This window comes from Rhizopus delemar, genomic scaffold, assembly GCF_000149305.1.
Source record: "Rhizopus delemar RA 99-880 supercont3.4 genomic scaffold, whole genome shotgun sequence".
In the NCBI taxonomy this organism is placed as follows: domain Eukaryota; kingdom Fungi; phylum Mucoromycota; class Mucoromycetes; order Mucorales; family Rhizopodaceae; genus Rhizopus; species Rhizopus delemar.
Genome location: NW_027137830.1, coordinates 2632962 through 2660191, shown reverse-complemented (window position 1 = coordinate 2660191; position 27230 = coordinate 2632962). Strand labels below are relative to the sequence as shown.

General features: G+C 35.8%; 10 protein-coding genes across 10 annotated transcripts; 7 read left to right on the top strand and 3 right to left on the bottom strand.

Annotated features, from left to right (window-relative positions):
- Positions 1-314: 314 nt before the first annotated feature.
- On the top strand, positions 315-1875 carry RO3G_06483 (uncharacterized protein; the record flags this gene model as incomplete). Its single annotated transcript, XM_067661073.1, has 2 exons — positions 315-504; positions 563-1875. 2 exons carry the CDS (start codon positions 315-317, stop codon positions 1873-1875), a joined length of 1503 nt encoding a protein of 500 aa, XP_067517174.1.
- Positions 1876-2892: 1017 nt separating this feature from the next.
- RO3G_06482 (uncharacterized protein) lies at positions 2893-4995 on the bottom strand (the record flags this gene model as incomplete). The annotated part of the gene is made up of 10 exons (XM_067661072.1): positions 2893-3165; positions 3212-3374; positions 3437-3699; positions 3760-3873; positions 3958-4045; positions 4090-4250; positions 4305-4412; positions 4470-4553; positions 4625-4710; positions 4890-4995. 10 exons carry the CDS (start codon positions 4993-4995, stop codon positions 2893-2895), a joined length of 1446 nt encoding a protein of 481 aa, XP_067517173.1.
- A 1899-nt stretch (positions 4996-6894) lies between these two features.
- On the top strand, positions 6895-9044 carry RO3G_06481 (uncharacterized protein; the record flags this gene model as incomplete). Its single annotated transcript, XM_067661071.1, has 2 exons — positions 6895-7367; positions 7433-9044. 2 exons carry the CDS (start codon positions 6895-6897, stop codon positions 9042-9044), a joined length of 2085 nt encoding a protein of 694 aa, XP_067517172.1.
- An 819-nt stretch (positions 9045-9863) lies between these two features.
- On the top strand, positions 9864-10556 carry RO3G_06480 (uncharacterized protein; the record flags this gene model as incomplete). The annotated part of the gene is made up of 1 exon (XM_067661070.1): positions 9864-10556. One exon carries the CDS (start codon positions 9864-9866, stop codon positions 10554-10556), a length of 693 nt encoding a protein of 230 aa, XP_067517171.1.
- A 394-nt stretch (positions 10557-10950) lies between these two features.
- On the top strand, positions 10951-15337 carry RO3G_06479 (uncharacterized protein; the record flags this gene model as incomplete). The annotated part of the gene is made up of 4 exons (XM_067661069.1): positions 10951-11184; positions 11248-14706; positions 14754-14872; positions 14917-15337. The coding sequence occupies 4 exons, from the start codon at positions 10951-10953 to the stop codon at positions 15335-15337; spliced, it is 4233 nt and encodes a 1410-aa protein (XP_067517170.1).
- A 1702-nt stretch (positions 15338-17039) lies between these two features.
- On the top strand, positions 17040-18006 carry RO3G_06478 (uncharacterized protein; the record flags this gene model as incomplete). Its single annotated transcript, XM_067661068.1, has 4 exons — positions 17040-17074; positions 17121-17254; positions 17338-17904; positions 17978-18006. 4 exons carry the CDS (start codon positions 17040-17042, stop codon positions 18004-18006), a joined length of 765 nt encoding a protein of 254 aa, XP_067517169.1.
- A 2072-nt stretch (positions 18007-20078) lies between these two features.
- RO3G_06477 (uncharacterized protein) lies at positions 20079-20367 on the bottom strand (the record flags this gene model as incomplete). Its single annotated transcript, XM_067661067.1, has 3 exons — positions 20079-20166; positions 20218-20273; positions 20344-20367. 3 exons carry the CDS (start codon positions 20365-20367, stop codon positions 20079-20081), a joined length of 168 nt encoding a protein of 55 aa, XP_067517168.1.
- Positions 20368-20495: 128 nt separating this feature from the next.
- On the bottom strand, positions 20496-20878 carry RO3G_06476 (uncharacterized protein; the record flags this gene model as incomplete). Its single annotated transcript, XM_067661066.1, has 2 exons — positions 20496-20547; positions 20685-20878. 2 exons carry the CDS (start codon positions 20876-20878, stop codon positions 20496-20498), a joined length of 246 nt encoding a protein of 81 aa, XP_067517167.1.
- A 2751-nt stretch (positions 20879-23629) lies between these two features.
- RO3G_06475 (uncharacterized protein) lies at positions 23630-24497 on the top strand (the record flags this gene model as incomplete). Its single annotated transcript, XM_067661065.1, has 6 exons — positions 23630-23664; positions 23714-23922; positions 24116-24149; positions 24189-24305; positions 24357-24451; positions 24493-24497. The coding sequence occupies 6 exons, from the start codon at positions 23630-23632 to the stop codon at positions 24495-24497; spliced, it is 495 nt and encodes a 164-aa protein (XP_067517166.1).
- A 454-nt stretch (positions 24498-24951) lies between these two features.
- On the top strand, positions 24952-26613 carry RO3G_06474 (uncharacterized protein; the record flags this gene model as incomplete). Its single annotated transcript, XM_067661064.1, has 8 exons — positions 24952-25402; positions 25449-25505; positions 25572-25616; positions 25670-25790; positions 25841-25929; positions 26008-26145; positions 26198-26341; positions 26396-26613. 8 exons carry the CDS (start codon positions 24952-24954, stop codon positions 26611-26613), a joined length of 1263 nt encoding a protein of 420 aa, XP_067517165.1.
- Between the last annotated feature and the right edge of the window lie 617 nt (positions 26614-27230).

Here is a 27230-nt window from a genome sequence, read left to right as displayed (position 1 = left end):
TATTTGGGATCACTGGCGTTAATACGCATGACTCTGCTTATCTTGTTTTTGGAAATTTCTTTAAACATTTACCAGAAACTAAAGTTGATGTTGCCTTTGGACTCGTTGGACTTTTATGGTTATACTCAGTTAGATTTGGTACAGCATATCTCAGCAAAAGATATCCCAGATATGAACGGTGGCTTTTCTTTTTCAATATCATGAGAAATGGTATTCTTGTAATCTTTGGAACTCTTCTAGCTTTTTTAATCAATATTGGAAAGAGTAAAAGTCCAATTTCTATTCTGGGCACTGTTCCTTCTGGATTTACAGCTATGGCTGTTCCCGATATTAACGTAGGCTTACTGTCTGAGGTAGCTAGTACCTTACCCTCTGTTGTCATCATTCTCGTTTTGGAGCACGTCGCTATTGCAAAATCATTTGGTCGCATCAGTAACTACAAAATCGATCCTGATCAAGAGATTATTGCTATAGGAGCAGCCAATGTCGTTGGAAGCTTTTTTGGTAAAATAATAATAACATATATAATTTTGCATCTAAACAAACTTTAACTTGAATCTAGGCGCATATCCCAACACAGGATCTTTCTCCCGTACAGCTATTACTGCACGAAGCGGAGCAAGAACACCATTGGCTGGAGTTTTTTCAGCACTTGTTGTGCTTTTATGTCTCTACGCTCTTACACCAGCATTTTATTACATCCCTGACGCTATCCTTTCAGCTATCATTATCCATGCAGTTGCTGACCTTGCATCAGGCCCTAAGTTCTTAATCCACTTATTCAAGATCAGCCCTTTTGAAGCATTCACGTTTGTAGCAGCTGTTTTAATTACCTTTTTTACTACGGTTGAATACGGGATTTATGCATCAGTTGCATTATCCCTCGTTGGCTTACTCTTAAGAATCGCTCGTCCTCGTTATGCTGTTCTCGGTCGCATTCCTACCCAACCAGACTTTGAAATAAACAACGAAAGCAACAATAGCAGCCATACTGATACTCTGCCACCTAAACCACATTATGTCTATGTCAGACGAGATCACCAGGCCCTCAAGCATTTGGTTCTGCCACCACCACCCGGTATCGTCATATTTCGCATTGAAGAAGCTCTGACCTATCCCAATTCAGGTTATATAACTGACAAACTGACAAATTATATTGAAAAAAACTTTTGCCCTGGAGTACCTCCCCCAACGAAAAAAGGTGATAGAGCTTGGAATGACCGTAGAGAGCTATCGAATGAACCGACAGAGAGCCTCCCCGAGCTACATGCTGTTGTATTAGACTGCTCAGCAATGAACAACCTGGATTCAACTGGTGCTCAAGCTCTTGTTGATCTCAAATCTGCCGTTAATTATTTTGCTGGACATAAAGTAGAATGGCATTTTGCTGGTATCTCAAATGCAGCCATTCGCAATACCCTTATTGCTAGTGGATTTGGTAACGATGCACAGCAGACGCCATTTACGGACGAGCCACCCGTAATAGTGACTTCTTCTACCAATGAAAATGAATCACAAAGTATCGATGTTGAAAGCAGTGATCATGAAAACCATACGGATAGCAGCAGCCAGTTTTCATCAGTAGAAAAAGAGCACACTACTATTGAAAAGATATACAATATATCTGAAGTTAATTTATCGCCTGAAATTGACTCAGTCATGTTTAAATCAAGGATACCAATTGAAAAAGAATATTATACTACAAACGGTATATCCAACATAAATGACATACATTATCTTGAAAAAAATGACTGTCACCCTTGTATTTCCCGTGGTCTTCCTGTTGATCGCTGTCCATTCTTTCACTGGGATATTGAAAGCGCTGTACGTACTGCTTATGATACCCAAAGAAGAGACAGTGTGTCAACCAAGTAAAAACAGCAAAAAATTCCTTTGTTCTCTCTCTATTCTGTGTAATATATTCTTGCGCGTGTAAATTGAAATATTAATGTATTTAGCAGTAATTGTATTTAAATAGAAACTGTTTTGAAAATAAAAAAAGTATTAAATTATTTGAGTTATAAAAATAGCCGTATATAAACTATTTTCTCTCCCTTCCTTCCTCTCTCTAATTTAATCCACAGTTTAATGCTTATGTTTACAAAATACAATTTAGTGAACCTTTATTATTCAAGGAATACGTTTACTCATTAATAAAATATAAAACCAAATTGGGCACGTGATATTTTATTGCATTGTTTTTTGCCCCAGTCAGTTCTAGAAGATAAAAGTAGCTAAAAATCTCTCTGGGCTCGAGGGTAAATATGTTCATCTATCAATATTTCTCAATACATTTTTGTTCAAAGAAGCGCTCTTGAATATGCTAATGAACCTTTGGCCAATATCCCAGTTTGCAAACAAAATTAAATTTGACGTTTGATATTCCAAGGTTGCTATTCATCATGCCAGTTGGACTCATGTTAATAAGAGAAATAATACTGTTGTTTTCCATATGCCCGAAGTGGCATTAAAAGCTTGTTTATTACCAAAGGAGACACATTATTTCATATCTGAGCACAGTAAAACAAAAAAGGTAAAGAAGCAACCAATGTGTCAGTATCAGAAGGCTTACCTTCTGGTGAAGTATCTGAATCAAATGAAACAACTACTAAAAAACAAGGAGAGTAACAAAGAAGCCTTCCAGCAAGTCTTTTAAGTTGTTAAAAAATTGCGACTGCTACAACATATAGTTGTTGAAAGAGATTTGTATAATAACACATCTGGGTTTATGGTTCTGAATATGATTATTCATCTTCTTTCTTGATTAGTAAGCGGTACCTAGATTAATGAACAGTTGCATTATTGCATCAAACTTTGACCACATGAGTATTATGCTCTTGGTGTCACAGTAAACTTGAATTTATTAGTGTATATTATGTAAGTGATTTTTGTTTAATCTACACGTATAAGCTCTTCAATAACAGTCGTTCCCCTTAATGAGGTTACAATATTTGTTATAAATTCAATGGTAGCAGGTTCACGATTTGTGTGTTTATCGAGATAAATTATGACCATCACAGCATGACTATCTATCCGCATTAGATAATAAGTGCTTCCAATGACAGTATCAGAAAAATAGACCGGTTCTGCTTTTGGATCGTTGAGTCTCGTCCTACTTCCTTGGATCATTGAAATAATACCAGGGAGATGTTTATTTGGAGGTTCCTATATAAAACTTAAGAATCTCTAGTAACAAGAAATGACTGCATACCTTTGGATGACAAAATATAAATGGAAAAGAATGTATTCCTTGTGGTGCTTCATAGATATTACCAGACAAAACATACCCTTGAGGGTAAAACGGTGCAGCATCTGTTACTTCATATATAATGCCGACACAATGTGCACCAAATTTTTTTTTGAATGTCGATATTCTAATGGAAAAGGGTAAAACATTAATGGTAAGGCCTCAAGTAAAATAACGATATAACATTACTGATCATAATAATCAATCTTGATCCCTTTCCACAATGATCGTTCAGGTTCATCCTCATGGATAATTTTTTCCTTATCCAGTAAAATTTGATGAAAATACAAAGTCATATTTGCTGTCAAATTCTCAAGAACTCTTGTATGCCATCGTATTGTATTTGGCCATGTATCCCCTTGTTTGCTTGATTTTGTATCAGAATATCCAAATAAAGAGAATTTCCAGGTTGAAGTGGACGAATCTTTTGTTTCGTCTTGTCTTTGTGAAGACTTTTTTTTAAAAAAAAAATCAATCTTTGGTTTAAAGTAATCTTCTGTCTTCAATTTTACCTCAGGATAATTCTGTTCTTTGCATGCCTGTTTCCATTCTAAGAGATCCTGCTTGCTTGAATAAAGGGCAATGCAAGCATCTTGAAATGCATAGTTTGTAATGGCCTTTCTTGCCTTTATTAACATGGTTAATATCTTGATTTCTTTTTCAACGCCCAAACCCAATATTGACAAGTGTTTTTCCAGATGTAAGTTTACTATTTTCCTTTCAAGCATCTCCAAATCTGCCAAAATGTCTTCAAAATCGCCCTTAATAGATTGAGCTAATATTGCCTGATATCTTTCTCTAATAATTAGTTTTATGCTTGAAGTAAGAGTTTGCTTATTTACATATTAATCATATCCTTTCTAGTGTTACATAAATGTACAAGAGCTTCTAATAACGATTTCATATGTTCCTTTGTTTCGGCCGAAAGTATTAAGTTTGAATCAATATAAGCTACTTCTTTTGGCAGTTCGAGTGCAAGATTATGATAAATAATTTCAAGTGACTAACACAAAGACGCATAAGTACGTTTGTATTGAGTAGTGAACTATGGTCTTACAGTATCTTTTCTCATAACAAACCACCTAGAACGTAAGAATTGAAGTGGAGTGAACGTGCTTTCACAATGGCATAAACGTGTAAAAATAGTTCCAATAGGCTGATATATCTACTAAAGGAAAAAGCTTTGGGAAATATACTTTGACTGTGAAATGCAAAGACTTACTTTGCTCACTCTATACACAAGTTTATTGGCTGCTACATAATCAAACGAGCCTAGTGCTTTTAAAATGTTTTGACATTGATCAATCTCCATTATTTGAAAAAGTCAAAAATAACAAAAAAAAAAAAACCTGATTTTAGCTGAACGAAAATTGTTACTAGAAGCACCCCAATCAGGTTGGGACCAATGCATGAACTAGAAAATGAGAAAAGATAAATAAAATTAGACAAAGTAGTTTCGTTTTCTAGATGAATTGAAGATTTTATTAGATGAAATAAAGCTATAGAAACCACATACAAACAGAAAACCCATTTGTCGTGAATGGTCTAGACTACAGGGTTTGCTATACCATCAAGAGGCTATATTGGCAATTGGGCTAATTCGTAGTTTGGCTTTTAGACACTTTCCAGTTTTATCATGTACTTTTTAAGGCAGTTGTGATGGAAGAAGCGATAAACCGTTTCATTAGCACGAGGTAGGATGTACTCGAAAAATTAAACAATGAACTTTGGAAGCACCATAATACCATTGCAAATAGCCCTTGCCACTCGCTGATTCTTCATTTAATGTTAGTGATATAGGAAGATATAGGAATGTAATAATTCAAAGTATTTTTAATACATATCCAATTGTTCTCACTGAATTTCCGCAAGCATTAAAGAATCATCTGCATTTTTACAAAAGAAAAGCTAAGGAGTCAAACTTTTCTACAACTGCGAATGGTAGCACGATCTTGATAGCCTATATAACCATATGATGCTTTAGGTCACTCAATGCGGCTTCGACTATATTTTCGTCACTAACAAAATAAGCGACAAAAGCATGTTCCATAGCTATCCATGATTTTAGTAAAAGGTAGAGGGTAAGTGTAACAGGATTTCATGTTTCTTTTGAATTGAATTTGTACATTGCCAAGTTATTTCTGATCAAAGAAACCTAAGTAATGAAATATGCTTTCATATTCAACCAATCAGCTCATGATTTCCTGGGCGCTATCTTTAGCAAGCGTAAGATTGGGAACACAATGTCTTTGCTCTTTTACTTTTTTGGCTGATGCTTCATCACCTTTTTATTTCTCTTCTTCTTGTTTAGCCTCATCAAGCAGGATAGCCTTTGATTGATATAAGCCCTGTTGTTGCAGACTATTAATTTGTCTTAATTCCATTTGAAGACTCCAAATTTTTTTTCGTAGTTCTTGGATTATTGTTAATTCATCGGCTTCAGTAGAGTTAATGTCCACAACTTTTTATGGGTTCGTTTTATAATAAACATAAATCCTGCAATTGATTTAGGAAAATAAATATCCAATTTATGCTTTCGAACCTCTGACTTATCCATCTAAAATAGCGGGAAAAAGTAGTATGGTGCTCGTGTGGTGCTTTTAACCAATCCTTAATTAACTGGAATTGCTGATACAACATCAAGTGGGAGTAGCGTAGCCAGATAGGGAAAGCAGGCTGAAGAAGTCGATACATAGGATACCGCGTAGTTCGTTTATACCATTTACAATTAAGTTGATTATAGCTTTAGAATAAAACTAAATCTATTATCCATACCCTATTGACTATGCCAAATACTCAAAAGAAAAAAGGAGAACAGAGCATAGAATAGTATGAATCTTCCTTTGTATAATATGTTTATGTTAGTGCTACATCCAAGGCGGCACAGGATAGTATTAAAAAATAAACAATGAGGTGAGGAAAAGTGAATCCCGTCATAGATAAATAAGGAAAGGTATAGTAATTGTTATGTCATTTCCATGCGCTTCTGACATGTTGGGTGATTCGTCATCTAATTCTACCCAGTTTCTATTGTATTCTAAATTTATAAAATACAAAAGATGAGCTTATAACATATTCAAATCAATGTATGTACCCGTTTGAATCAGTATTTTCTGCGATTTGTAAAAGGATAAATGAATCCACACTACTTTAAAAGATTTACTTTTCCATTATCATAAGATTGTTTCCCAACGTTTGATAGATCTTCGGCATTTGAATGAGTAGTATCTTCATCCAAAGCAGGATGTAGGTTACAGTATATAATTTAGCCTAAAAAATACATTTTATTGATTGTAAAAACAAGTGAATTGTCTCAATATTTTTTTGTGCTTGTAAATTAAACAAGAGAACAATAGCATAAGAATAAGATCTACTCTTGTGATACAATACTAGAAATAAAGTTTGGATTGGGAACCTCTCTATTTTACACGTAAAAAAAAAAGGGAATTAAAAGACATCATGTGCTTCTTGTACTCAGGACTAGCAAATAAAAAGGCGCAAATTGTTTCAAAATTTGGACTTTAATCCTGAATAAATTATGGAATCAAAATACACTTTACGCCCAATTGTATGTGTAAACCTGATTATAAACTTTAAAGTCCTTACTTTCTCTCTCTTTTTTTCATCATTTTAAATTCTTTGAAAAAATGAATGACCCAGAGTTATTATCTAATGATGAGGCCGATTTAGTTTACAGCAGTGATTCTGTTCCTTCTTCTTGGTCTTCTTTTAATGATTATCAAATGCTAAATCATTCTGAAACACCTACTTCCTTTTTTTCTTCAAATCTTTTGGATACACTTAAACAAGAAGATGACTTCATGCACTTAAATACATCCAGAACAGTACATCCTTTGACTATCCCCGACAATAACAATCATTCACCTACTCGTAATATCATTTCTTCTCCTTTAAATAATAATTACGATAATACGAGCTTATTCCATGCTATATTTAAAGAAGATGAAAAAGATAAAAATTTGAATCATACATGCATTAATCAGATTGGGGAAGACATGAAATGTTCAGTTCATCGCTACCTAATAACAAAGCAAGATGAAAGAAAGATAACTATCCTTACAAGTAAAGTAGCTCAAAAGAGTTATGGTTCAGAGAAAAGGTGAACATCTTCATAGAAAGCGTTTGGAATAAATTAAACAGGCTTTTTAACCTATGCTTTTTTAGATTCTTGTGCCCTCCTCCTTATATAATCCTATCAGGATCTAATAATTGGTGGTCAACTCAAAACAATCCTCCAAATGTTCATATTCAACTATCTGGAGAGCAACCACGCCCATACTGCCATATTGATTGGTATAAAGAAGGTACCTTAATTAATCAACATCTGGCCGCCACTTATGCAAGTCAAGGTGATATATTGGTCGGAAACTGCTTGTCCAAGCAGCTACATATCAGCGATACTGATGAAAAACGAAAAAGCGTGCAAGCTCATGTCAGTATCCAGTTGGATCAAAGTAGATCTCTTGGTACCTTTGACTCAAAGCCCATCAAAGTGATAAGCAAGCCTTCAAAGAAAAGACAAAGTGCTAAAGATATGGAACTTTGCATTCACAATGGCTCAACGGTCGCCTTATTTAATCGTACTCGATCTCAAGCTACTTCCACAAAGTACCTTGGAATTTCTTCTCAAACAAATAATCAAAATCCCAATACCTGTTTTGTAGCACGGACAACCTCTTGGGACCCATTTCTCATCTGGATTGTTGATCCCACCCGCTCTCCTAACACCTCTCCCTCAACCCTTCAACACGCAGCTAATTCTCAGTATCCCCCACCGCCTGCTATAGCAGTTCAAAATCCAAAACAACCGCTAGTTCTTCATTATAACCATTTAATTGTCTTGCAGTGCGTTTCTACAGGTCTAATTAGTCCAGTGATGGTCATTCGCCGAGCAGATAAAGGTAGTATGGTCATGGGCGGAAATCGTGTCAATGATCCTCCTTGTTCCACAGGTGGTGAATATGGCGATGAAGCCTTGGGTGATCCTGTGTCTCAACTTCATAAGGTTGCTTTTCAGATTGTACAAGATTTCTCCAAAATTCGACAAAACAAGCAAAACCACAAACAGTCTTTTCCCTTAACCCAATGGACTCTGCCTCAAGTAAGCTCAGATGTTCAATATCTTGCTTGTTTGAATGAAGTAATAGGAACTCATGTAGTAACTGGTCCACGTACCATTGTGAGTTCATTTATGCCAAAATTGGAACAAGCAGATGCTCAAATATCTCGAAAACGTCGCTTGTCTTATCAATACAGCAGTCTGACATCAAAACCCAGCTCAAGTCGTCGTGTGAATTCTTTGAACGACGAATTGTTGTCCAGCGACACGGGTCATTGTAGACAACGATTGAACGGAGACTGCTGGGCTGAAGATGTCTCGGATGTGTCCATCTGGGCAATCGTAAGTGCGGATTCAGCTACATTCACCTTTTGGACCTCACCGTGTTCGATTCGTTCTGTTACTGCTCCCATCACGCCTTTTCCGACGATCATGAACATAAAAAAAATAAGCAATCAATCTCTTACCATCTTCACCTTGATCCTCTCGGGCGAAAATTTTAAGCACGATGTCACTGTCTGGTTTGGAGACATTCAATCACCCACAACGAGATTTGAATCAGATAAACTCATATCATGTATCGTACCTGACTATAAAGAATTACAAAATAGTCCAGTGATTCAAGTCAACTCTTCTACAAGCGAACGTCAGTTACCACTTTTATTAGTACGTACAGATGGCGTTATTTATAATCCTCGATTGTTTTATTCCTTTTAAATAAACTGTCGAGGTTTGCTTGTTTATGTTTTGCTTTCACCTCCTTATGTAATTATGTATGATCTCTTATACATGTTTGCTTACATACAGAAATGCGCTTTATAGAATTAAATTAAGGGAATCTTGGAGGAGCACATTAAATCATGATGATCCTATTAAGCGTGTGTTTTCTAATAATATTTATTTATCCCGATCTGCATCTTCAATTCACTGACTAGCTTCATTAGGAATTGAGGTCAAAATACTGGGTTAGGTTTCATTTTTTGTGACAAGTTGATAATGAAGGAAAAAAAAAAATAAAAATAAAAAATAAAAATAGAGCCACACATTCAGTTTTCTCCTTCTTTACTTTTAAGTAAAGGGTTGGTGAAGATGAAGATGACTAGTTTGCAGGATAGTTCAAAGTAAACAAATTCTTTCTCTCTCTTTTTTGTTTTATATTCTTCTTTTCTTTTTGTTTTCTTTCTAATCACTTTTTGTTCTGTTTGTCTTCATCTCCATAGCCATTCTAATATATTTAAAAACATAAACGGCTTGTCCTCACCAGAGAAAAGAGGAATGAAAAGAAACTTTAGGAACGTTCAACCTTCACCCTCTCCAGAGCAGCAACATACCAACAAAAAGGCCCACAAAGAAAATTATCAACATGTTTTTTATCATGAAAAAGGTAACGATACTGTGAGACCTAAACATCATGCCTCAATGAAAAAGCTTGTTCCACAAACTTTTACAACAAGTCATGACGGAGTGGAGCCTACTAAATCATCAAGGCCAACGATGGGTGGGAAAACAATTGGCTCGATTCATAAAGCAGAGCCAATGTCTTTTCAGGAACTTAAAATGCTAAGCCGCCGTATCGATCCTCACGAACCATTACCGTCACCTCATGCATCACCTAGGAAACCACCACTACCTAACATCAAAGGACTTGCCTCCCGTCCAAGCCCATTCAGCTGTGAATCGTGTAACAAACAGTACAAGACCCGTAATGGTCTCACTTATCATCTGGCAAGATGCAAACATCGTAGGCAAGAAGTGAAAGTGGTCATTCAATGTATATGCCTAAATAATGTAACAGAAGGAACAATGATTGAATGCACTCAATGCCATACTTGGCTTCATATGAAGTGTGTTCAACAAGAGATGGTACAAGAAAACGTCTATCTCTGTCCTCGCTGTTCACCAACTCTAGACGATCATAAACTTGAGACAAAAGAAAAAGAAGAAGAAGACTCTTTAGCTTTTGTTAATTTCTTTTCTGATGAAGCCTTTAATGCCTTCATGGATGAACAAACAACAGCAGTATCAGGCTTGTGGGACTCTGACTTCAATTCAGCAGATTGGTATAATACTGCAGATATACCTTCACTGCTATTATCTGATAATGGTATTATCGATGGCTGCTCAACTTCTGAACTGTTGTCTTCTTCAAATATGCCATCTTCTCCTTTATCTCAATCTGACTGGCTTAGTTTTACCAATCTTGACGACGAGCTTGACGAAGCCAACTGATGATTTAACTTTATTTATTCTAAAAAAATTAAAAATTTATTTCTTTTTTTTTTTTTTTTTGTACTTTTTTTTGGGGAACTGAAATGTCAAATAAAGGTTTTTCTTAGAAAAATAATAAAAAGCCCTCAACATATACTCATCGTGTCTCTGCCTATTTTTGTATGTTTACACATATTTAGATGTTTCGACGATTATCGAATCTGAAGATAAACAAAAGAGAGTATCAAGAAGAGCTCTGCGAATTGAAGAAAAGTTAAAAAATAAGTCAGTCACTTCACTCTTCGATACTGATGGTGATCTGAGCAAACGCAACATTATTGAGGGCAGTCGACGTACAAGAAAAAGATTAGCTTCAGAAGAGGACACGTCAAACAACAGCAAACGAAAAAAGCAAATGACAGAATCGCGTGTGTTGATCAAGAACGCTCAAGATAAATTACTTGCAAAGCCAAAGACAGAATTGGACAAGACGAGAAATGAAGCAATCATAAAACGACAGGACGAAATCAAACATGTTTTAAATAAGCATGAAAACAAAGTCAAAGAATTATATCACCTTGAAATGTTTCAAAACATGCTGGATTTTGATCCAAAAGTGAATCTAGCCAATGACCTTATTTATCAAAAGGTATAAAAAAAAAAAACTCCTTTTCCAAGAAGCACAATCATTGAAAACTGAGCTTCACTCTAGTTTATACAAGAATACAACCTGTGGGAATTAGCATATTCGAGATTACAACAGCGTACAGATACAGTGCAACTACTCGAAAGTATTTTTCATGCATCCTCTGATCATATCACATCCAACAATTACCACACCCTTCGCTCCGGTACGGGCACCCGTCGACTGGTCAAACAATATAAAAAGCTGAGCGATTACCTGTCCACCTTTGTTACCGTAGCAGATGATGAAGAGGTCACACCAGAGGCCCGTGAGGCCCTGATCGAAAAGGAACGCAGCATTCGTCAGCGACTGGACCGCTTGGCCAAACAAGGCGGCTTCACTACACACCTGCAGACGATCGCCAACAGACGGCCTCAGCAGCCAGCGTCTTCTAGACCCAATGATCTCTGTCATGATACACTCCTGACCCATGTCCAGACTTCGGCAAAACTGTTTTCGGCCAATGCCAAATACCGTCGGAATGCGGCCAGAAAGTGCGCGAGGGCCATTGAGCGGTACTGGGAAAACATCCGTACACAGGGTGATCGGGCGAGAAAGGAAGAGACGAAGCGAATGATGCGACTGGCCAAGATGACTGCACAGGATGTCAAGAAAAAGTGGAAGATTGTGGAAAAGGTATGTGAAGCGAGACAAAGGGAACTGTCAAAGGAAGCACAGGCAAAAGAAGGAAGGCGACATCTGGAATTGATCCTTGAACATTCACAACACATGCTGGGTGTACGAAAGGGGGAGTTGAATCATCCAGTGGTGGAAGAGGATGGCGAGTATATGTGGCAAGACGAAGAAGAGGATGTCAGGGACCATATGATTGAACAAGACGATGATACTGACGAGGACGAGTTGAAGAAGCTGGAGGATGATCAGTCCATGTCTGTGGAGGAGCTTGTGACGCACTATCGATCTAGTATGGAAGAAAACAGAGCTCAGGATGAAGAGTTCACACCAATGTCAGATGAGGAGGGAGATGTGCCGATTGAACAGGATGGTCAGAGTGAAGATGATGACAAAGAGCTGAATGCCTTGAATGAGGATGCTCAGCTATCGATCGAAGAACTTGTACAGAAATACAAATACGGAACAGAGCAGCCGACAAATGACAGTGATGATTTTTCGCCTGTATCAGATCAAGAAGACGATGTTCCAATAGAAGCTGATGGAGAAAGTGAAGACGATGAAGCTGAAGTGAATGGTTTAAATGAGGATGCGAATTTGTCTGTAGAACAGTTGATGGCAAAATATAATTATCCGTCCAATGCTCAAGAAGGCGCATCGGCAGATGAAGAAGAAAATATATCCTTGGATACTTTGATGAAGTCAGAGCTTGTCAGCCAAGAAACCTTCGAGTTCAAAAACGACCCACAACTTACCTCAGTACCTCCTTCCCCTTCTCCTTCAGACGCTTCCTCTATTCAAACACGTCGATCTGTAAGAAAAATCCAGCCTACGGGCAACACACTTTCGACTACCAAAGTTTATACCAAGATACCCTTTCTTCTACGCGGTACATTGCGTGAATACCAACATGTGGGGCTCGATTGGCTAGCCAGTTTATACAACAATGGTCTGAATGGCATTCTTGCAGATGAGATGGGTCTAGGAAAGACAATCCAGACCATTGCTCTTTTAGCTTATCTTGCCTGCGAGAAACACATCTGGGGACCTCATCTGATCGTTGTACCTACCAGTGTCATTCTCAATTGGGAAATGGAATTTAAAAAGTGGCTCCCGGGATTCAAGGTCTTGACTTATTATGGTTCACCCAAGGAGCGTAAAGAAAAACGATCGGGCTGGTACAAAAACAATGCGTTCCATGTGTGTATTACCTCTTACCAACTTGTCTTGCAAGATCAAACCGTATTTCGAAGAAGGGCATGGCAGTATCTCATCTTGGATGAAGCACACAATATAAAGAATTTCCGGTCTCAACGATGGCAAGTGCTCTTGAACTTTAATGCCAATCGACGTCTGCTGCTCACCGGTACACCTCTTCAGAATAACTTGATGGAGCTCTGGTCACTGCTGTACTTTTTGATGCCCAATGGTGTTTCACAAGACATGCCGATCGGATTTGCCAACCTAAAAGAATTTCAAGAGTGGTTTTCTCACCCGGTGGATCGAATGATCGAAGGCCAGCAGGGGATGGATGAAGAATCTCGGATGGCTATCCAAAGGCTCCATACTGTCCTTAGGCCGTATCTGCTGCGACGCATCAAGCTGGATGTTGAGAAGCAGATGCCGGAAAAGCACGAGCATGTGATATACTGTAAACTTTCCAAGCGCCAGCGTTATCTTTATGATGACTTTATGGGTCGAGCCAAGACAAAGGAGACCCTGGCCAGTGGTAATTTTTTGAACATCATCAATTGTTTGATGCAGCTCCGTAAGGTTTGCAACCATCCAGACCTCTTTGAGGAGCGCCCGATTTTGACGAGTTTTGCGATGGATGATCAAGTACAGCAGATAGGGGGTTCTCTGGAGATCCTGATTCGTCGTAAGCTGTCTCTGAATGATCCTGCGCCATCGATGAAAACAGTGAACCTTGGCTTCCTAAACCTGATCTTACAACCTCCGACTTTTTGTAATCTAAGCAAGATTGCAGCAGAAGAGATTGTTCGTCTAGCGGCTACAGAAGCCATCCAGAGAACAATGACGGATCGACAACGGTATGTGGCTGTTGCAGAAGCGCGGGGGGTGGTATCGAAGGACTACCACGATCTTAAAAAGTATGCTAAATATCGAGAGATGCAAAAGAAAATGGAATGTGTGGAACGTTGGAGATCCATTCAGTATATCAACAGCATGCGATGTGCATCCAGACCCTTTTATGGTCCTGATCTCATCTCTCTCTTGCAGACCATCACAGTTCACAACCGCAACCGCCTGTTCTCTTGTTCTCCACGAATGCACGCACAGCGATGTGATGCTATGGATGAGATGGTACAAGATTACAAACGCCGAATTCGAAACAACTTGGACATGCTGGAGCAGTATGGATTCGTGACACCCAAGGCTGTTGTGAAGCCAAAGGAGCTCATTTTGCCGTCCGAGGCTCAATTAGCCTTGTGTGAAGCAAGTAGTGTGGAGAATGACATCTTGCACCCTATCAAGTCCAGACTCTCGATTGCGTTCCCCGACAAACGGTTGATTCAATACGACTGTGGCAAATTACAAAAGCTCGATCGACTGCTGAGAGAGCTAGCGGCTGGTGGCCATCGAGCCCTGATCTTTACACAGATGACACGTGTCTTGGATATTTTGGAGACCTTTCTCAACATACACGGTCACAGGTACCTTCGTCTGGATGGTGCGACCAAAGTAGAACAGCGACAGGTATTGACGGAGCATTTCAATAATGACAAGCGTATCTTGTGCTTCATCTTGTCCACTCGAAGTGGAGGTTTAGGTATTAATCTGACTGGTGCAGATACTGTTATTTTCTATGATTTAGATTGGAATCCTTCGATGGTAAACATAGTATTCTTTCTGCTCTTTTATTCACTCTTGTTTTGTAGGACAAACAATGTCAAGATAGAGCTCATCGAATTGGACAAACTCGAGATGTACACATCTATCGTTTTGTGACTGAATTTACTATTGAAGAAAACATTTTCAAGAAAGCAAACCAAAAGAGGTACAGTGTTGCCGACCTTTACTTTCTCTTACTTTTATGAATAGAATGTTGGATAATGTGGTTATTCAAGAAGGAGATTTCACAGAAGATTTCTTTCATAAGAATGATTGGTGGCGAGACCTTCCTGAGGTTGCCGGAGCTAGTGAAACATACACTCCAGTTGATTATGAACAGGCTTTATTAAAGGCAGAAGGGGATGAGAATGATGCAGAAGCGGCCATGATAGCACGTAAGGAGATGAAGATGGATGAAGATGATTTTGAAGACAATTCATCGTCGTCTGCTGTTCGTACACCAAGTGAAGCTCCTTCTCAAGTTGTGTCACAGGCAAGTGAGATAAACGAAGAAGAGAAAGATGTACAGTTGAATGTGGGACATGTAGATCAATACATGCTTCGTTTCTGGGAAAGAGAAATGGTTGGCATTGACCTCGGATTTGGTGGATTTCCATCAGATGAAACGTAAATAAAAAAAATCTTGTACTCTTTTCCTGTACCCCTTCCCCTTTTAATTTTATATGGAAAGTATTTTGTGTTTCGTCTATTTTTAGGATGTTGGCGCATTGCTTTCCAATTGCTTTATTTCAATCTACAGCTTTGCTTCATCAATCCTTTACTAGAATTATTTTTTGTATTCATCAAAATAACAGTGTTCGATTCACAAGGAATGAAAAAAAACAGTGGTCTTTCAGTAAGCTAACCATGCGGACTGTGCTTTTTTTTTTTTTTTTTTTTTTTCTTCTTATTACACAAACTGAATTCTCTAAAGGAATCCCCCAAACAGATGACCCTTCTTTACTGCAGCAAACGCGTCATTCATGACTATGGATCCATTTTTTTATATCCTCTTGTTCATCCTTGGTCCATTGGATTCTTCAAATCTATTCGCCTTTTTCATTTCCACCCCCATTCTTTTTATTTTATACAAGTTTTCAAGAGTACAGACGCCCTTGATTCAATTTGACCTACGTTGAATAAAACTCATTTTGTATGAATCAAAGATCAATCACAACTTTTATAAACTGAATTCATTAAAAAAGGTGTTCAAACAATAAACAGAATGTTGACCAGATCCACATTCAACTTTAAATGAGAGTGTGACTCAAAATCTCAGGAGGAATAAAAGATTTGAATGTGATGACTTACCGAATCGAGTAATACCAATAGAACTATCTCATTCACTCGATGGGGGAGTTTTTCGATTCGATTTAAAAAAAAAGGGGGGGGGGGAGAAAAGAGGGAAAGGGTCTCGAGAAAGAAGGTTCAAAGTGATTTCAACTACTCATTATTTTCTCCAAGTTGAATGATAAAATATCTTTTGAATAGCAGATGGTTCTAATTGAATCCTTTGCAGTGACGCCATCATGTCGTGATAGAGTATCGACTAAACATATAAATAAAGACTGTATCAATGATTCATTTACAACGATTGAATACACTCCCCTTTTCACTTGTAATTAATTTCTAATTAGTACTCCGAGTTCTGTCTCTTTTTATTGCATGAAGCGGGTCATTTGATGTATTCGCAGGACAAGGATACATGAAAAGGGGTAAATTACCCAGCATAGTTTAGGCAACTGTTGATTATGCAAACATTCAATGCGTTTTTTCTGTTTACAGGAAATAAGCACGCTTCTCTCATAAAAATGAATAAAGTACTTGTAAAAAAAAACCCCCTTTCATCATTCTTTCATAGTTTATCAACTCTTTTTTATTTTTGAGGCGTCAACAGTAAAATTAAAAAATGGGGTAAAGAATACGTTATTTGCATTGGCTTGATCTTGAAAAGGAAATTAGTTTTGCAACTTATTTCGGACGAAAACAAGATTTGGGATATAAAATTCATCATTGTTGATCAATACGTTAGTTACATCGGTCACTCTGTATCACTCTTGCTTCTCATCCTCCCCTTAAATCTCATACTCCCCCGAGTCTGTACACCCACAAAATGTATTTAAATCCTCTTCTCTTTCTCTCTCTTTCTCTTTCTCTCTCTTTCTCTTTCTTTTCTTTCTTTCTTTATTTTCACAACATGTCTTCAGAAAAGTTCAGAATAACGACCAATGGTCAATCTTTACGTAACCCAAACAATGCATTTTTTGGTACAAGAAAATGAAAAATAAACCTTATTTTCATTATATTAATTGTAATGTGATACTGTGATAGATATGACATTATCTGCCAATCTGACTATAGATGAAAGGTAAAGAGAAACAAGACAAAATGACTCAATTGACATTTTATACTAGTAATGATATCTCTGCAAATAACGATAGACGTTCAGCACATAATGCTTTGGAACGCCAAAGACGTGAACATCTCAATTTAAAATATCAACAATTAGCTGAGGCTCTTCCTACATTAAAATCTACGCGTAGACCAAGTAAAGCAACGATCGTTACTAGCTCTTTAGAATTTGGTAATTCTCGATTATTTCTTATGCTTGCATAAACTCATCATAAATAGTCACATCGACGCTAAAGCGTGAATCAAAATATATGGCTGAAATAAAGAAATTACGTTTGGAAAATGAAAAACTAAAGGAACAAGCAAAACAGTTTAATGAAGCCTTGGAAAAACGTCTGAATCATTCATCAAAAGAAAAATCATCACCTAAAGAAAATGTACAGAATAAGAGAAAGAATGAGATACAACTTTCACCACCGCTGACACCAAAGACATTAAAAGAAGAAGAGATTGAAGAAAGAAGACATCAAAAGAAAAAGAAGAGAATGATGAAAGAAGAAGAATCTGGTGGTTGCCTTCCTGCTCCATTAGGAACCAGTCTATCTCAATCGTCTGTTTCAACCACAGGCAGTAGTCATCTTGATGTTCTATCCCTTGTGCCATCGCCTTTAGACTCCCATACTGACAGTAGCTTGTTATATATGAACTCACAGATGAATACCTATGACAGTAGCAGCAACAGTAGTAGTCCACACGTATTTTATGATGCATTGCATCCAATACCCAATTCTTTTAATAACATGCTCAACCCACTTTTAACTCAATTTTATGGTCCTTCAGAAGATTGTAAGTTGACATGCTTTCTATCTTATTCAACTAACTCACATTCTTTTTAATAATCATCAGTATGCTATTTTAGTGCTGAACAACAACATCAACAACGAATGAATCCATTTTACTTATGATTTTAACTCTTTTTCTCTTACGCGTCATTATGCTCTTTATGTTATGTTTACAGGTCTAGTATCAAGTAAACATGATCTTATTCTTTCATTGTATATGTGTATCGTATTTATTGTACAAAATAAAAGCAACTTTTTTCCCACTACATTTTTATTAAAAAGGATGAGCCCATCTGTACTCCCCACATGAAAAAGCGCGTAAAGTGAATTAGAATGACCGATGCAGTAGTTTTGTACAAGCCATGCCGTCTTCATTTTAAAAGAAACTGAATAATTTATAGTTACATCTTTTCAACACCAACCGATCTTTATGTTTTAAAACACATGTGTTACATTTTCAATTTTATTTTATTCTAAATCATTGTACAACACTTCTTATTATGAAATTAACCGAAATATGGAAATTTTACGTCGATCTTTTTCAATTACAGTCTTTTTAAGCTCCTTTTTTGCGTCACTTTAATAAAACGCTTGTAAACAAAATTAATATCAAATGAAATGATGAATGGTAATTAGAACAGGGGTCATCCTACTCATTAATTCAGTCATAGTCATGTAATTTGTATTTACTTCAATTAGTTTTTGATCAAGAGAAAGGGATAAATAGACTGTCTTTTATAAATCTTTATGATTTTAATAACATTTCAATGCTGGTTATCTTTGGTTGAGCTATAAAAGATGAATCGGTTATTATCCATGTTCAGAAGCTAGTCACAATTCCTCTCTTTTGCTTTAAACATGTACTAGTTGATATAAAACACAAGATACATGACCATGACTGAATCAACAAGTCAATATCATCACAACACGATCATGTTTAGAACGCAGTGAAATGTATCTGACATTAAATGTTATTTTCTAAATAAGGCAATTAACAAAAACCAAAGTGGCTAAGTATCTAAACACAACTTTCGATATCTTTTTTGGGAAATCACACGGTTCATCTACCTGCATCTCCATTCTCGTGGTGGTCATTTATAAACTGTGCGTTTAAGAATAGCTGGACTTAACTTTTAAATAATTCTTTGCCCCATTGTCACCAAGAATGTTTGTTTGGCTAACACAGCAGCACATTTTTGATTACAAACAGATGTCTTCTGAAGGCTGAAACAGCTCTCCTGAAGATGATCTCTGTTCTGATGCAAACAATTGAGCATGGGTCATGTTTAGTCATCTATTTCAATAAAAAATATTGGGTAAATTCATTTTGTGTGATGTAGAAAGCATAGGGGGACACAGACTAAAAAAGATGCAAAAGTGCATCCAGACACCAACTCTCCCTTTTATTTATTTCTCATGACCTTTTGCTTGCATACAACTTGAAATCCTGCGTTGGACCTTTGAATTTAAAGTTTATCTTCTAAATTGATATCATTCTCCATTTATCAGCAAGTGTTTTCGTTGTCTTTGTCGACTTATCAAACGACAAATGTGTAACTCATTGTAAGGTAGATATTTCTAGACAGTTGATATTTAGGTCTACTTGAAACCAGATATCTAGCTCAAGGGTTTCAAGGAGATAGGATACCGTGGTTCATATAAATGTTGAATAAAATTAGCAAATTGATCATACTTGCTCTATTTAATAAATAGGATGAATGCAACATTTTTTTGTTGAAATAAAAATCCCAAACAAATGAATAACAGCTTCTAGAAAATAAAACAGGTAGCAACATATTCATCATTTGATAAAGAAGAATGGCTATTGATTCTCAAATATGTCTTTGGTCATGAAAGGATAAAGACTATTTTATACAAGAGCAATGATCATTCACCAATTCAGCTCCAAATCTTTGTTTATTTCAAATTATTTCTATCAAAAGCATAAAGCCAATAAGCAAAGTAGACTTGGCGTCTTTCTACTCTAATTCAGACAAAGTAAAAAACGATTTCAGACAAACAGAAAGTGTATTTTAGACAAGAAAAGAGTGTCGTTTAAGCAAAAGGAAGAATCGTAAGGAGAAGAATGAGTATCGGCTGCAAGACATATCAGAACTTAATATTAGATGTATTATCTTGTAAATACCTAAATCATCCGTGAAGCTCAAACCGTATCTGCTACGGTGATTCCTTGTAAGAAGATGGACGATCTTTCTCCCAGACAAAAAGTAATATGCCATGGGTATTCTTATTTGCATTTAAATCTCTATTCAAAAGTATATGGCAGGCTTTACAATCTAATGTACTGTTGATATACTTTCCGTCTGAGAGCTTCATTGGGTGTAAATCTTTGCTCTTACAAGGATCGCAGACCTAAGTATGTCTTTAAAATAAAGAGTTAATAATAATAATAAAATTTTGGTTTAATGCTTATTATATATACCTTTGATATCCTAAATTCATTCATGTCAACTACAACTGATTTAAAAGCTTTGAATCTTTATTTTGATTCCTTTTGTAATATCATGGATGATACAGAGATAAGACCTTTTATATGATTCATATCTTTATTCTTCATACCATCACCAAAAGCAGCTAGGGGAATAGCCTGAGAAGGCCAGAATCTGCACTAGCTCCATCCCAACTTCTTTTTTTTTATAAAGCACTATTTATTTTATTACTGTTAATATTGCATTCCGATTAAGTTAATGTACTCTTTTTCTCTAGTGTTCTTCTTTTTTTTTTTCTTCTTCTGTGCTTTCTGTTCTTTTCAGTCTTCTTTACCTTTTTGTTCTTAAGTTTTTGCCACCATTCAATAAAATATTATAAACTTCTGTATTTGCTTTATGTCTACCTTGACAGTTGTGGAAACGGAGAGTAGCAGGCTTGTAAAAACTGAATGAAGCTGATGAATTGCATAGTATATAATGAATGTATTCATTTGTATTTTGTTCATTAAACGTTTTAGCTGATGACATGTTTGCTTGATATCTTTCATCTTTTTCCCAACTTTTAGTTTTTCCACATAAGTTGCTCTTCTTGCTGTACTAGTGTAGCACGTTCTCTCCTTGGCACTGCAGCGTCTTATCTCCTTCTTTTCCAAGAAGCGAGTAATGGTTAATTTGAAGAAATGCTTTCTTCACGGATCAACTGTGCATGGCAGAAAGTATTCATCTACTTTGAAAATCTTTCAAATTAATTATAGTGTTCTTGTTAGTTACATATCATTTGTCTTTCTTCTGATAAACATAAAGCACATACAAAAACCATTCATCTGAATGCAACATGAGAAAGTTTCAGAAATATCACTTTAAAATAACTGCTCAAGTCTAAAAATAAATGCAAGTCTTTAGGCTGATCTACACATATATTAGTTTTTTTTACCTTTAATATCCAAAGGTACTGAAATTAAAGATAAAATAAACCTACTACAATTTCTTTATCACCTGTGCTAGCAACTAGGCGAGATCTTTTGAATTGATGGTAACATATCTTCAATTTAGGCTTGGGGTAGGCACCAAGGTGAATGTCCTGTGCATTTCATATTGCTTGGTGCAGGTTTTACAAACCTTATCAAGTTCGTTCATTATAAAAGCCTGGGCAAATGCAAATTTGGTGGGTAAGACAATGAGATTCAAGACGTTTGGCAAAACTAGAATTTGGCTTTAAATTCTTGGCATATCTCAAGTGCTTGGTTTGTGTATTCAATAGTTATTACATTAGTTTCTTTTGGCCATGTTGATTTTCCATTTAATAAGACTTTGTAGCAGAGCTTTTCAGTTAATAGATATAAAATCCCCTTTTACCTTTCCCCTGTTATTGAGTGTATAGATGAAGATCAAACTTCAAGCTTTTATCCAGAAAATAATTACCTGGTAAATCTTTTTAAGCTTAATGCGCAAATAATACAAGGCCCATCTTTTAAATTTGTCAACAATATGATTCAAGATATTGAAACAGTAGCGCAAGCTGCAGATAATAAATCGCAATATCTTTTGGTAAGATGATCTCTCAAAGAATAAACAATTGGCGGATATTGCTGTTTTATTCTATTCCATTTGAAACAAAAGCTAGGTTTATTACAGATTAATTCATTATAAATTGACAGATTGAGTACCAAAAATTTTGTTGGGTTATGATCTTCAAAGTGCTAAAGGCTTTGATTTGAACAGCATAGTTACTTACGAATACCTGAGCAAGATAAATAATGCTTCTAGTAAACTCACTAAGTTTTGTGGCTTTATCAACACATTTACTTTGATACGTCGACCTTATAACAGATTTTAAATACATTTTGCGAATGAAGCGTTCGAATTGACCATCAAACTGATTGTTTAGAAATTCATTATGTGTTGGACTGTAGTTCTGGCACTACTTTGGATTTGCATTAACATGTCCTGGTTGACTAGAAGACGTACGGCTTGAAGCTGATGAGGTGTTACTACTAGATTTTTGACCGACCAAACGCTGACATTTTCTTTTAGGCTTTTCAGTTTTGATTTCATAATTATCTTTAGCATTTCCTTTTTGTTTTCTTTGCAGTGAAATCCATGTGTAATACGTTAATATCTTGATTAAATAGGTTTGTAATACTACAAGATGTGGTTCTGGATGTTACAACTACCTTTTTTTTTTAAAAAAAAAATAGTACTATCATAAATAGCTACGTTTGTTTGCATGTCCTGCTTGCCGTGATATATGCAAGTTTTAGTCGCTATTAACACGACATATTAAGTAACATGCGCCACAATAAAAATATATTATTCTGTAAATTTACCACTTTCAATCTGGACATGCTTCTTTCTACACTTCTCTTTCGATCAATGATTGCTTTATTAGACAGCATAATTTGATAGAGCAAATTCTCTTAAAGGAGAAAAGCGCCAAAAATTAATATATCAATGAAATCAGCGAAGCCATGTCTGAAAACTTGAATGACTATCTTGCTCTGCTTCAAACTACAGATTACTGTTGATTTATCAAATCTAAAAAGAAACAAGGTCTTTATAGTCCTAGAAATTTCCTTGCTTCATTAGGTGGTTTGAAATATGGATAAAAAAAGGCAAACTTTCAGATCATCTTATCTGGCGCGCGAAACTTTTATCTGTGCCTGTCGAAGGTGTATAACTTGGATGATGGTATCACGCTCGATGTTTTTTTATTTGTGAGAATAATCGGGACATCTACTAATTCAGCTTTATTGTTGACGTGAGTCAACTGATTTGTTTGTCCTCTCATGGAATGGCATGCGTTATTCGCCAATTATTTCTCAAGAGTTGATATCGCCGGTTATGAAGATGTATTTTCTTCAGAGAGCTTTTGTTTTAATGGTAAAAATATCGAGCATCAAATTACGATTTGCTACATAACTGATACACTCCAATGTTCGATAGACCTGACATAACTTTCTTATTGTTTAAAAAAAAGCTTTTTATTGTTTGAAAATAACTTTGTTCTCGTCTGAAACCAATTTTTAATAGTTTAAAATCATTTTTACTTTGAATTTAAAGTGAAAATACTGTAGCGCCACAAATCATTTATATATATGTTTATATCTTTTATAACTTTGTAATAATTCACTGATTTATACATTTGCATCACTTTTGAATTGCTACCCTTTAATTTTTAATAAGCATCCATAAAAAATAGAAGAGCAAAATTTAAAAAGCGCAAAAGAATTTCAAGAAAAAAAGACACCAGGAGTTTTTTTATGCAAACAATTGAATGCCATGGACGAACAAGATCCTTTTTTAATAGTTAAAAGGTAGCTCTAAATAGAAAGTTGACAAAAAATAAATTATTTTTCTTGTTAGTCAAGTGGAAGATAATCTGTCGAATGCAACCAACTTGTTTGAGTCTTGGAAAAGAATTCAACAAACAGTGTCTTCACCCAAGAACCAGGAACTTTTATGGACAGCTGATGAACTCAATTCAACTTTGGAAGCCATAGAACAAGATTTGGACGATCTTCATGAAGCCCTGCACATTTCACAAGCCAATCCTTCTCAATTTAACTTGACCAGTAACGATTTGAATTCACGAAGACAGTTTTTAGATAAATCTCGCAACTTGATTCAATCCATACGTTATACCTTGGCTAACCCGCCAGCAAAAAACAAATTATCTAATAATCAAGTAACAAAAAAAAAAAAAAAAGGTAATGTTTTATTGATGTAATTGCAGTCTATAGAAACAGTGAGACAAAATGAGAATAGTCGGTTTATTGAAAGTGAACAAATGCAACAATCGGTATAGTTTATATTTTCATATATACATTGTTATTGATAGTCTTGAGCAGTTGGTCATACAAGAACAAGACCAACATTTGGATGCGATGGGTGGCACATTGATTAATTTGAAAGAAATAGCTGGTACAATGAATAGAGAAATAGACGATCATGTCATGTAAGCTTATACAGTGCTTTCTTATGACCATGACATAACATACTTTAATAGTATATTGGATGATTTGGGTGAAAGGGTAGATAGATCTGAAGGAAGATTAAAGGCTGCTATGAGAAGAGTGACAGATATATTAAGAAAGGAAGAAGGTAATCTGTTATTTCTTGTGTGTACAGTGATGCTTATTTAGTTTAATATAGAATCAAAGTCAGGTTATTGCATTTGTTGTCTTATTATCATTTTAATTATATTATTGGTACTTGTAATCATTATGTGATCTGATTTACTAGTCTCTTTTCGAAATAAATATATGTTGGTTTAATAAACGTGTTGTGTACAAAAGGATTACTGTTTACTCTGAAACTCAGGTACAATAAAAGGCATCAAACGCTATTGGTTTTTCCCTCTATAAATGGAAAACTTCATCTATCACTCGTCGATTCATCTAATACCTTTCCATCTGCGCAGACATTAGTACACAGCATGAAGAATGGAAGTTTATGTCTGTGAATTGTATGGGAAAAGGAGTTTAAACATCGTAATAAGCTTTTTCACAAAAGCATGATTTCCTTTTTTTTTTTTCTTTTTTTTTTTCCCTCTCTCTCTCTCTCTTTTTGTTTCAATACAGAGCCTACTTTTTAAAGTATAAATGTCAGAACTTAATCAATCACCCACTGAGCAAAAACCAAATGCTTTTGATAATCAGCAAGAATTAAAGACGAGTCAAGAAAAAGCTCCTACAGAAGAAGAAGTGTCTTTATCTCAATCTGCTGAAAGACAAGATGAAAATGAAAAGCTGCCAAATAATGTTCGCATTCTAAAAGAAGCCTTTCCTGATGTTGACATTGAAGTGATTGAAGCTATACTTCAAACCCAAAATGATGACGTTGAAAGTTCTTTTGACTTATTATTAGGTATGACCGATCCTCAATACCAACCTACGCCACCACCTATGCCACCTCGTCCACAGACAACAGAAAATGGAACTTACTGGAACCAGCAACAAATAAATTCATCAAGTATAGAAGACCAACTTCGTAGGGATGAAGAATATGCAAAAAAAATAGCCATGGAGGATGAAAGGAGGGCTAGAGATAAACGTAAGAAAGAGAAAGATATTTTAAAAGTAAACCAACAGTTTGATAGGACATCAACAACAAAGAAAAGAGCAAACTGAAGACGACTCTATTTTTAACTTTCAAGGTAAGTCGTATTCTATTTAGCGAATAATGCATGACTCATTCCTATTTTGTTATCATTTGATCATAGAGGAATTACCTATTATAAAAGAAAAAGTAAAGGAAGCAGGAAATGGTAAGCATAAAGATAAATACGGCGTGGATATTTATGTATTCATCATTTTTTAGCTGCTAAAAGAAAGATGCTCGACTTTTATAATCAATTGAAAGCATCCAGAAATAACAATAATTTTGGTTCAAATAATTCTGTTGGGAGTTCATCAATACCCGCTACAAATGCTCATTACAAGTAAGTATTAATTAAGATTAAAGAAAAGGTTAATAAACATGTGTTATTAGAGGTCTATCAAGTGATGATGGAGACGATCTTTTGGTTGGAGATATATCCGCGCTTCATTTATCGGATTATGATGTTTACGCAAAAACCAGTAATATGTTGAAGTCTCATGATGATGAAAAGCGTTAGTATTAGAGAAAAATAGGCTCATAAACTTATTGTTCATTAGGCGATGACATTATCCACGTCAATCCACCACCAGAAAATCCTAATATGACTAAAACTACGACCCATACGTCAACATCAGACGCACAGCTTAAAGCAGATGAGGATTTTGCAAGACAACTTGCCGAAGAGGAAAAATTGGGTATGTATTGACAACACCAAGAAAGAATTATTTATACTTATTGCAATAATAGAAGCAAGAAGAAGAAGAAGACAACAAACATCAGTAGAAACTAGTGAACCTCAACCGCCTCAAATGCCACCTAGAAAACAAGGAGGCCCTACTGTAGTGATTGCACCAAAATCACCTTTGGAATTAGGCGATTCAGACTATGAAGGTACAAATAGATTTGAAAAATAACAAAGAAAAATGCTTATGTCTGATATGTTAGACGTTGGATTGAATGCTGCATCCTCAATTAAACAAAGCGACAAGCCTATTTTGGGTTCAGTGCCATATGTAATTGGAGATGATGAGGATTCTGATTCAGACGATGATCTTGCTGATGCAAGTAAGTTTCAAGAAGAATCAAGCTTTTCTAAATTACAAGTCAGTGAACATAAAGGGAATCAAGATGACACAACACAGCCCAAGAAATCTGTAGATTAATACCATAAAGCACCACCTACCTAGTAATAACATATAAATAGTATCATTGTGTACTTTTTTCTTCTTCTCTCTATTTCATTTCGGCTATAAAAAAAACATGAAGAAAAAGGCTTTTCTTGCTGCTGCAGACTATAACTTGTTTTCATAGATAGTTTATCTTGAATACAAGGGATACAGATATGTTTATTTAACAATCTTAAACATTTGACGTATTTTAGTACATCAATATGGTGATATCCTAAAATTTGTGATTTTTAGTTATGTTATGATAATAGCAAACGTCCAACATGTATAAACATTCTTTTTATGCTTAAATACATCTGGAATAGGCATTTCATTATGTTCATATTACAAGTGTTTATTTAAGAAGGATTCGTTTGTATCTCTCAATATTGGCAATCTTTTCTTCGTCATCTTGCTTTTTCTACATTTCGCGTGCAATCCAATAGTAAGCTCAAAGTGCTCCTAATTGAATCCATTTTTAATAAACAAAGCAGCAAAAGCATAAACCGTACGACATATGGTTTTGAGAACACAATATCACTCAAAAAGAACAGACAGAAAGTATACCAATTTAGCAAATCAATCAAAATGTGATTGAAGGCGTGGTTGTACAG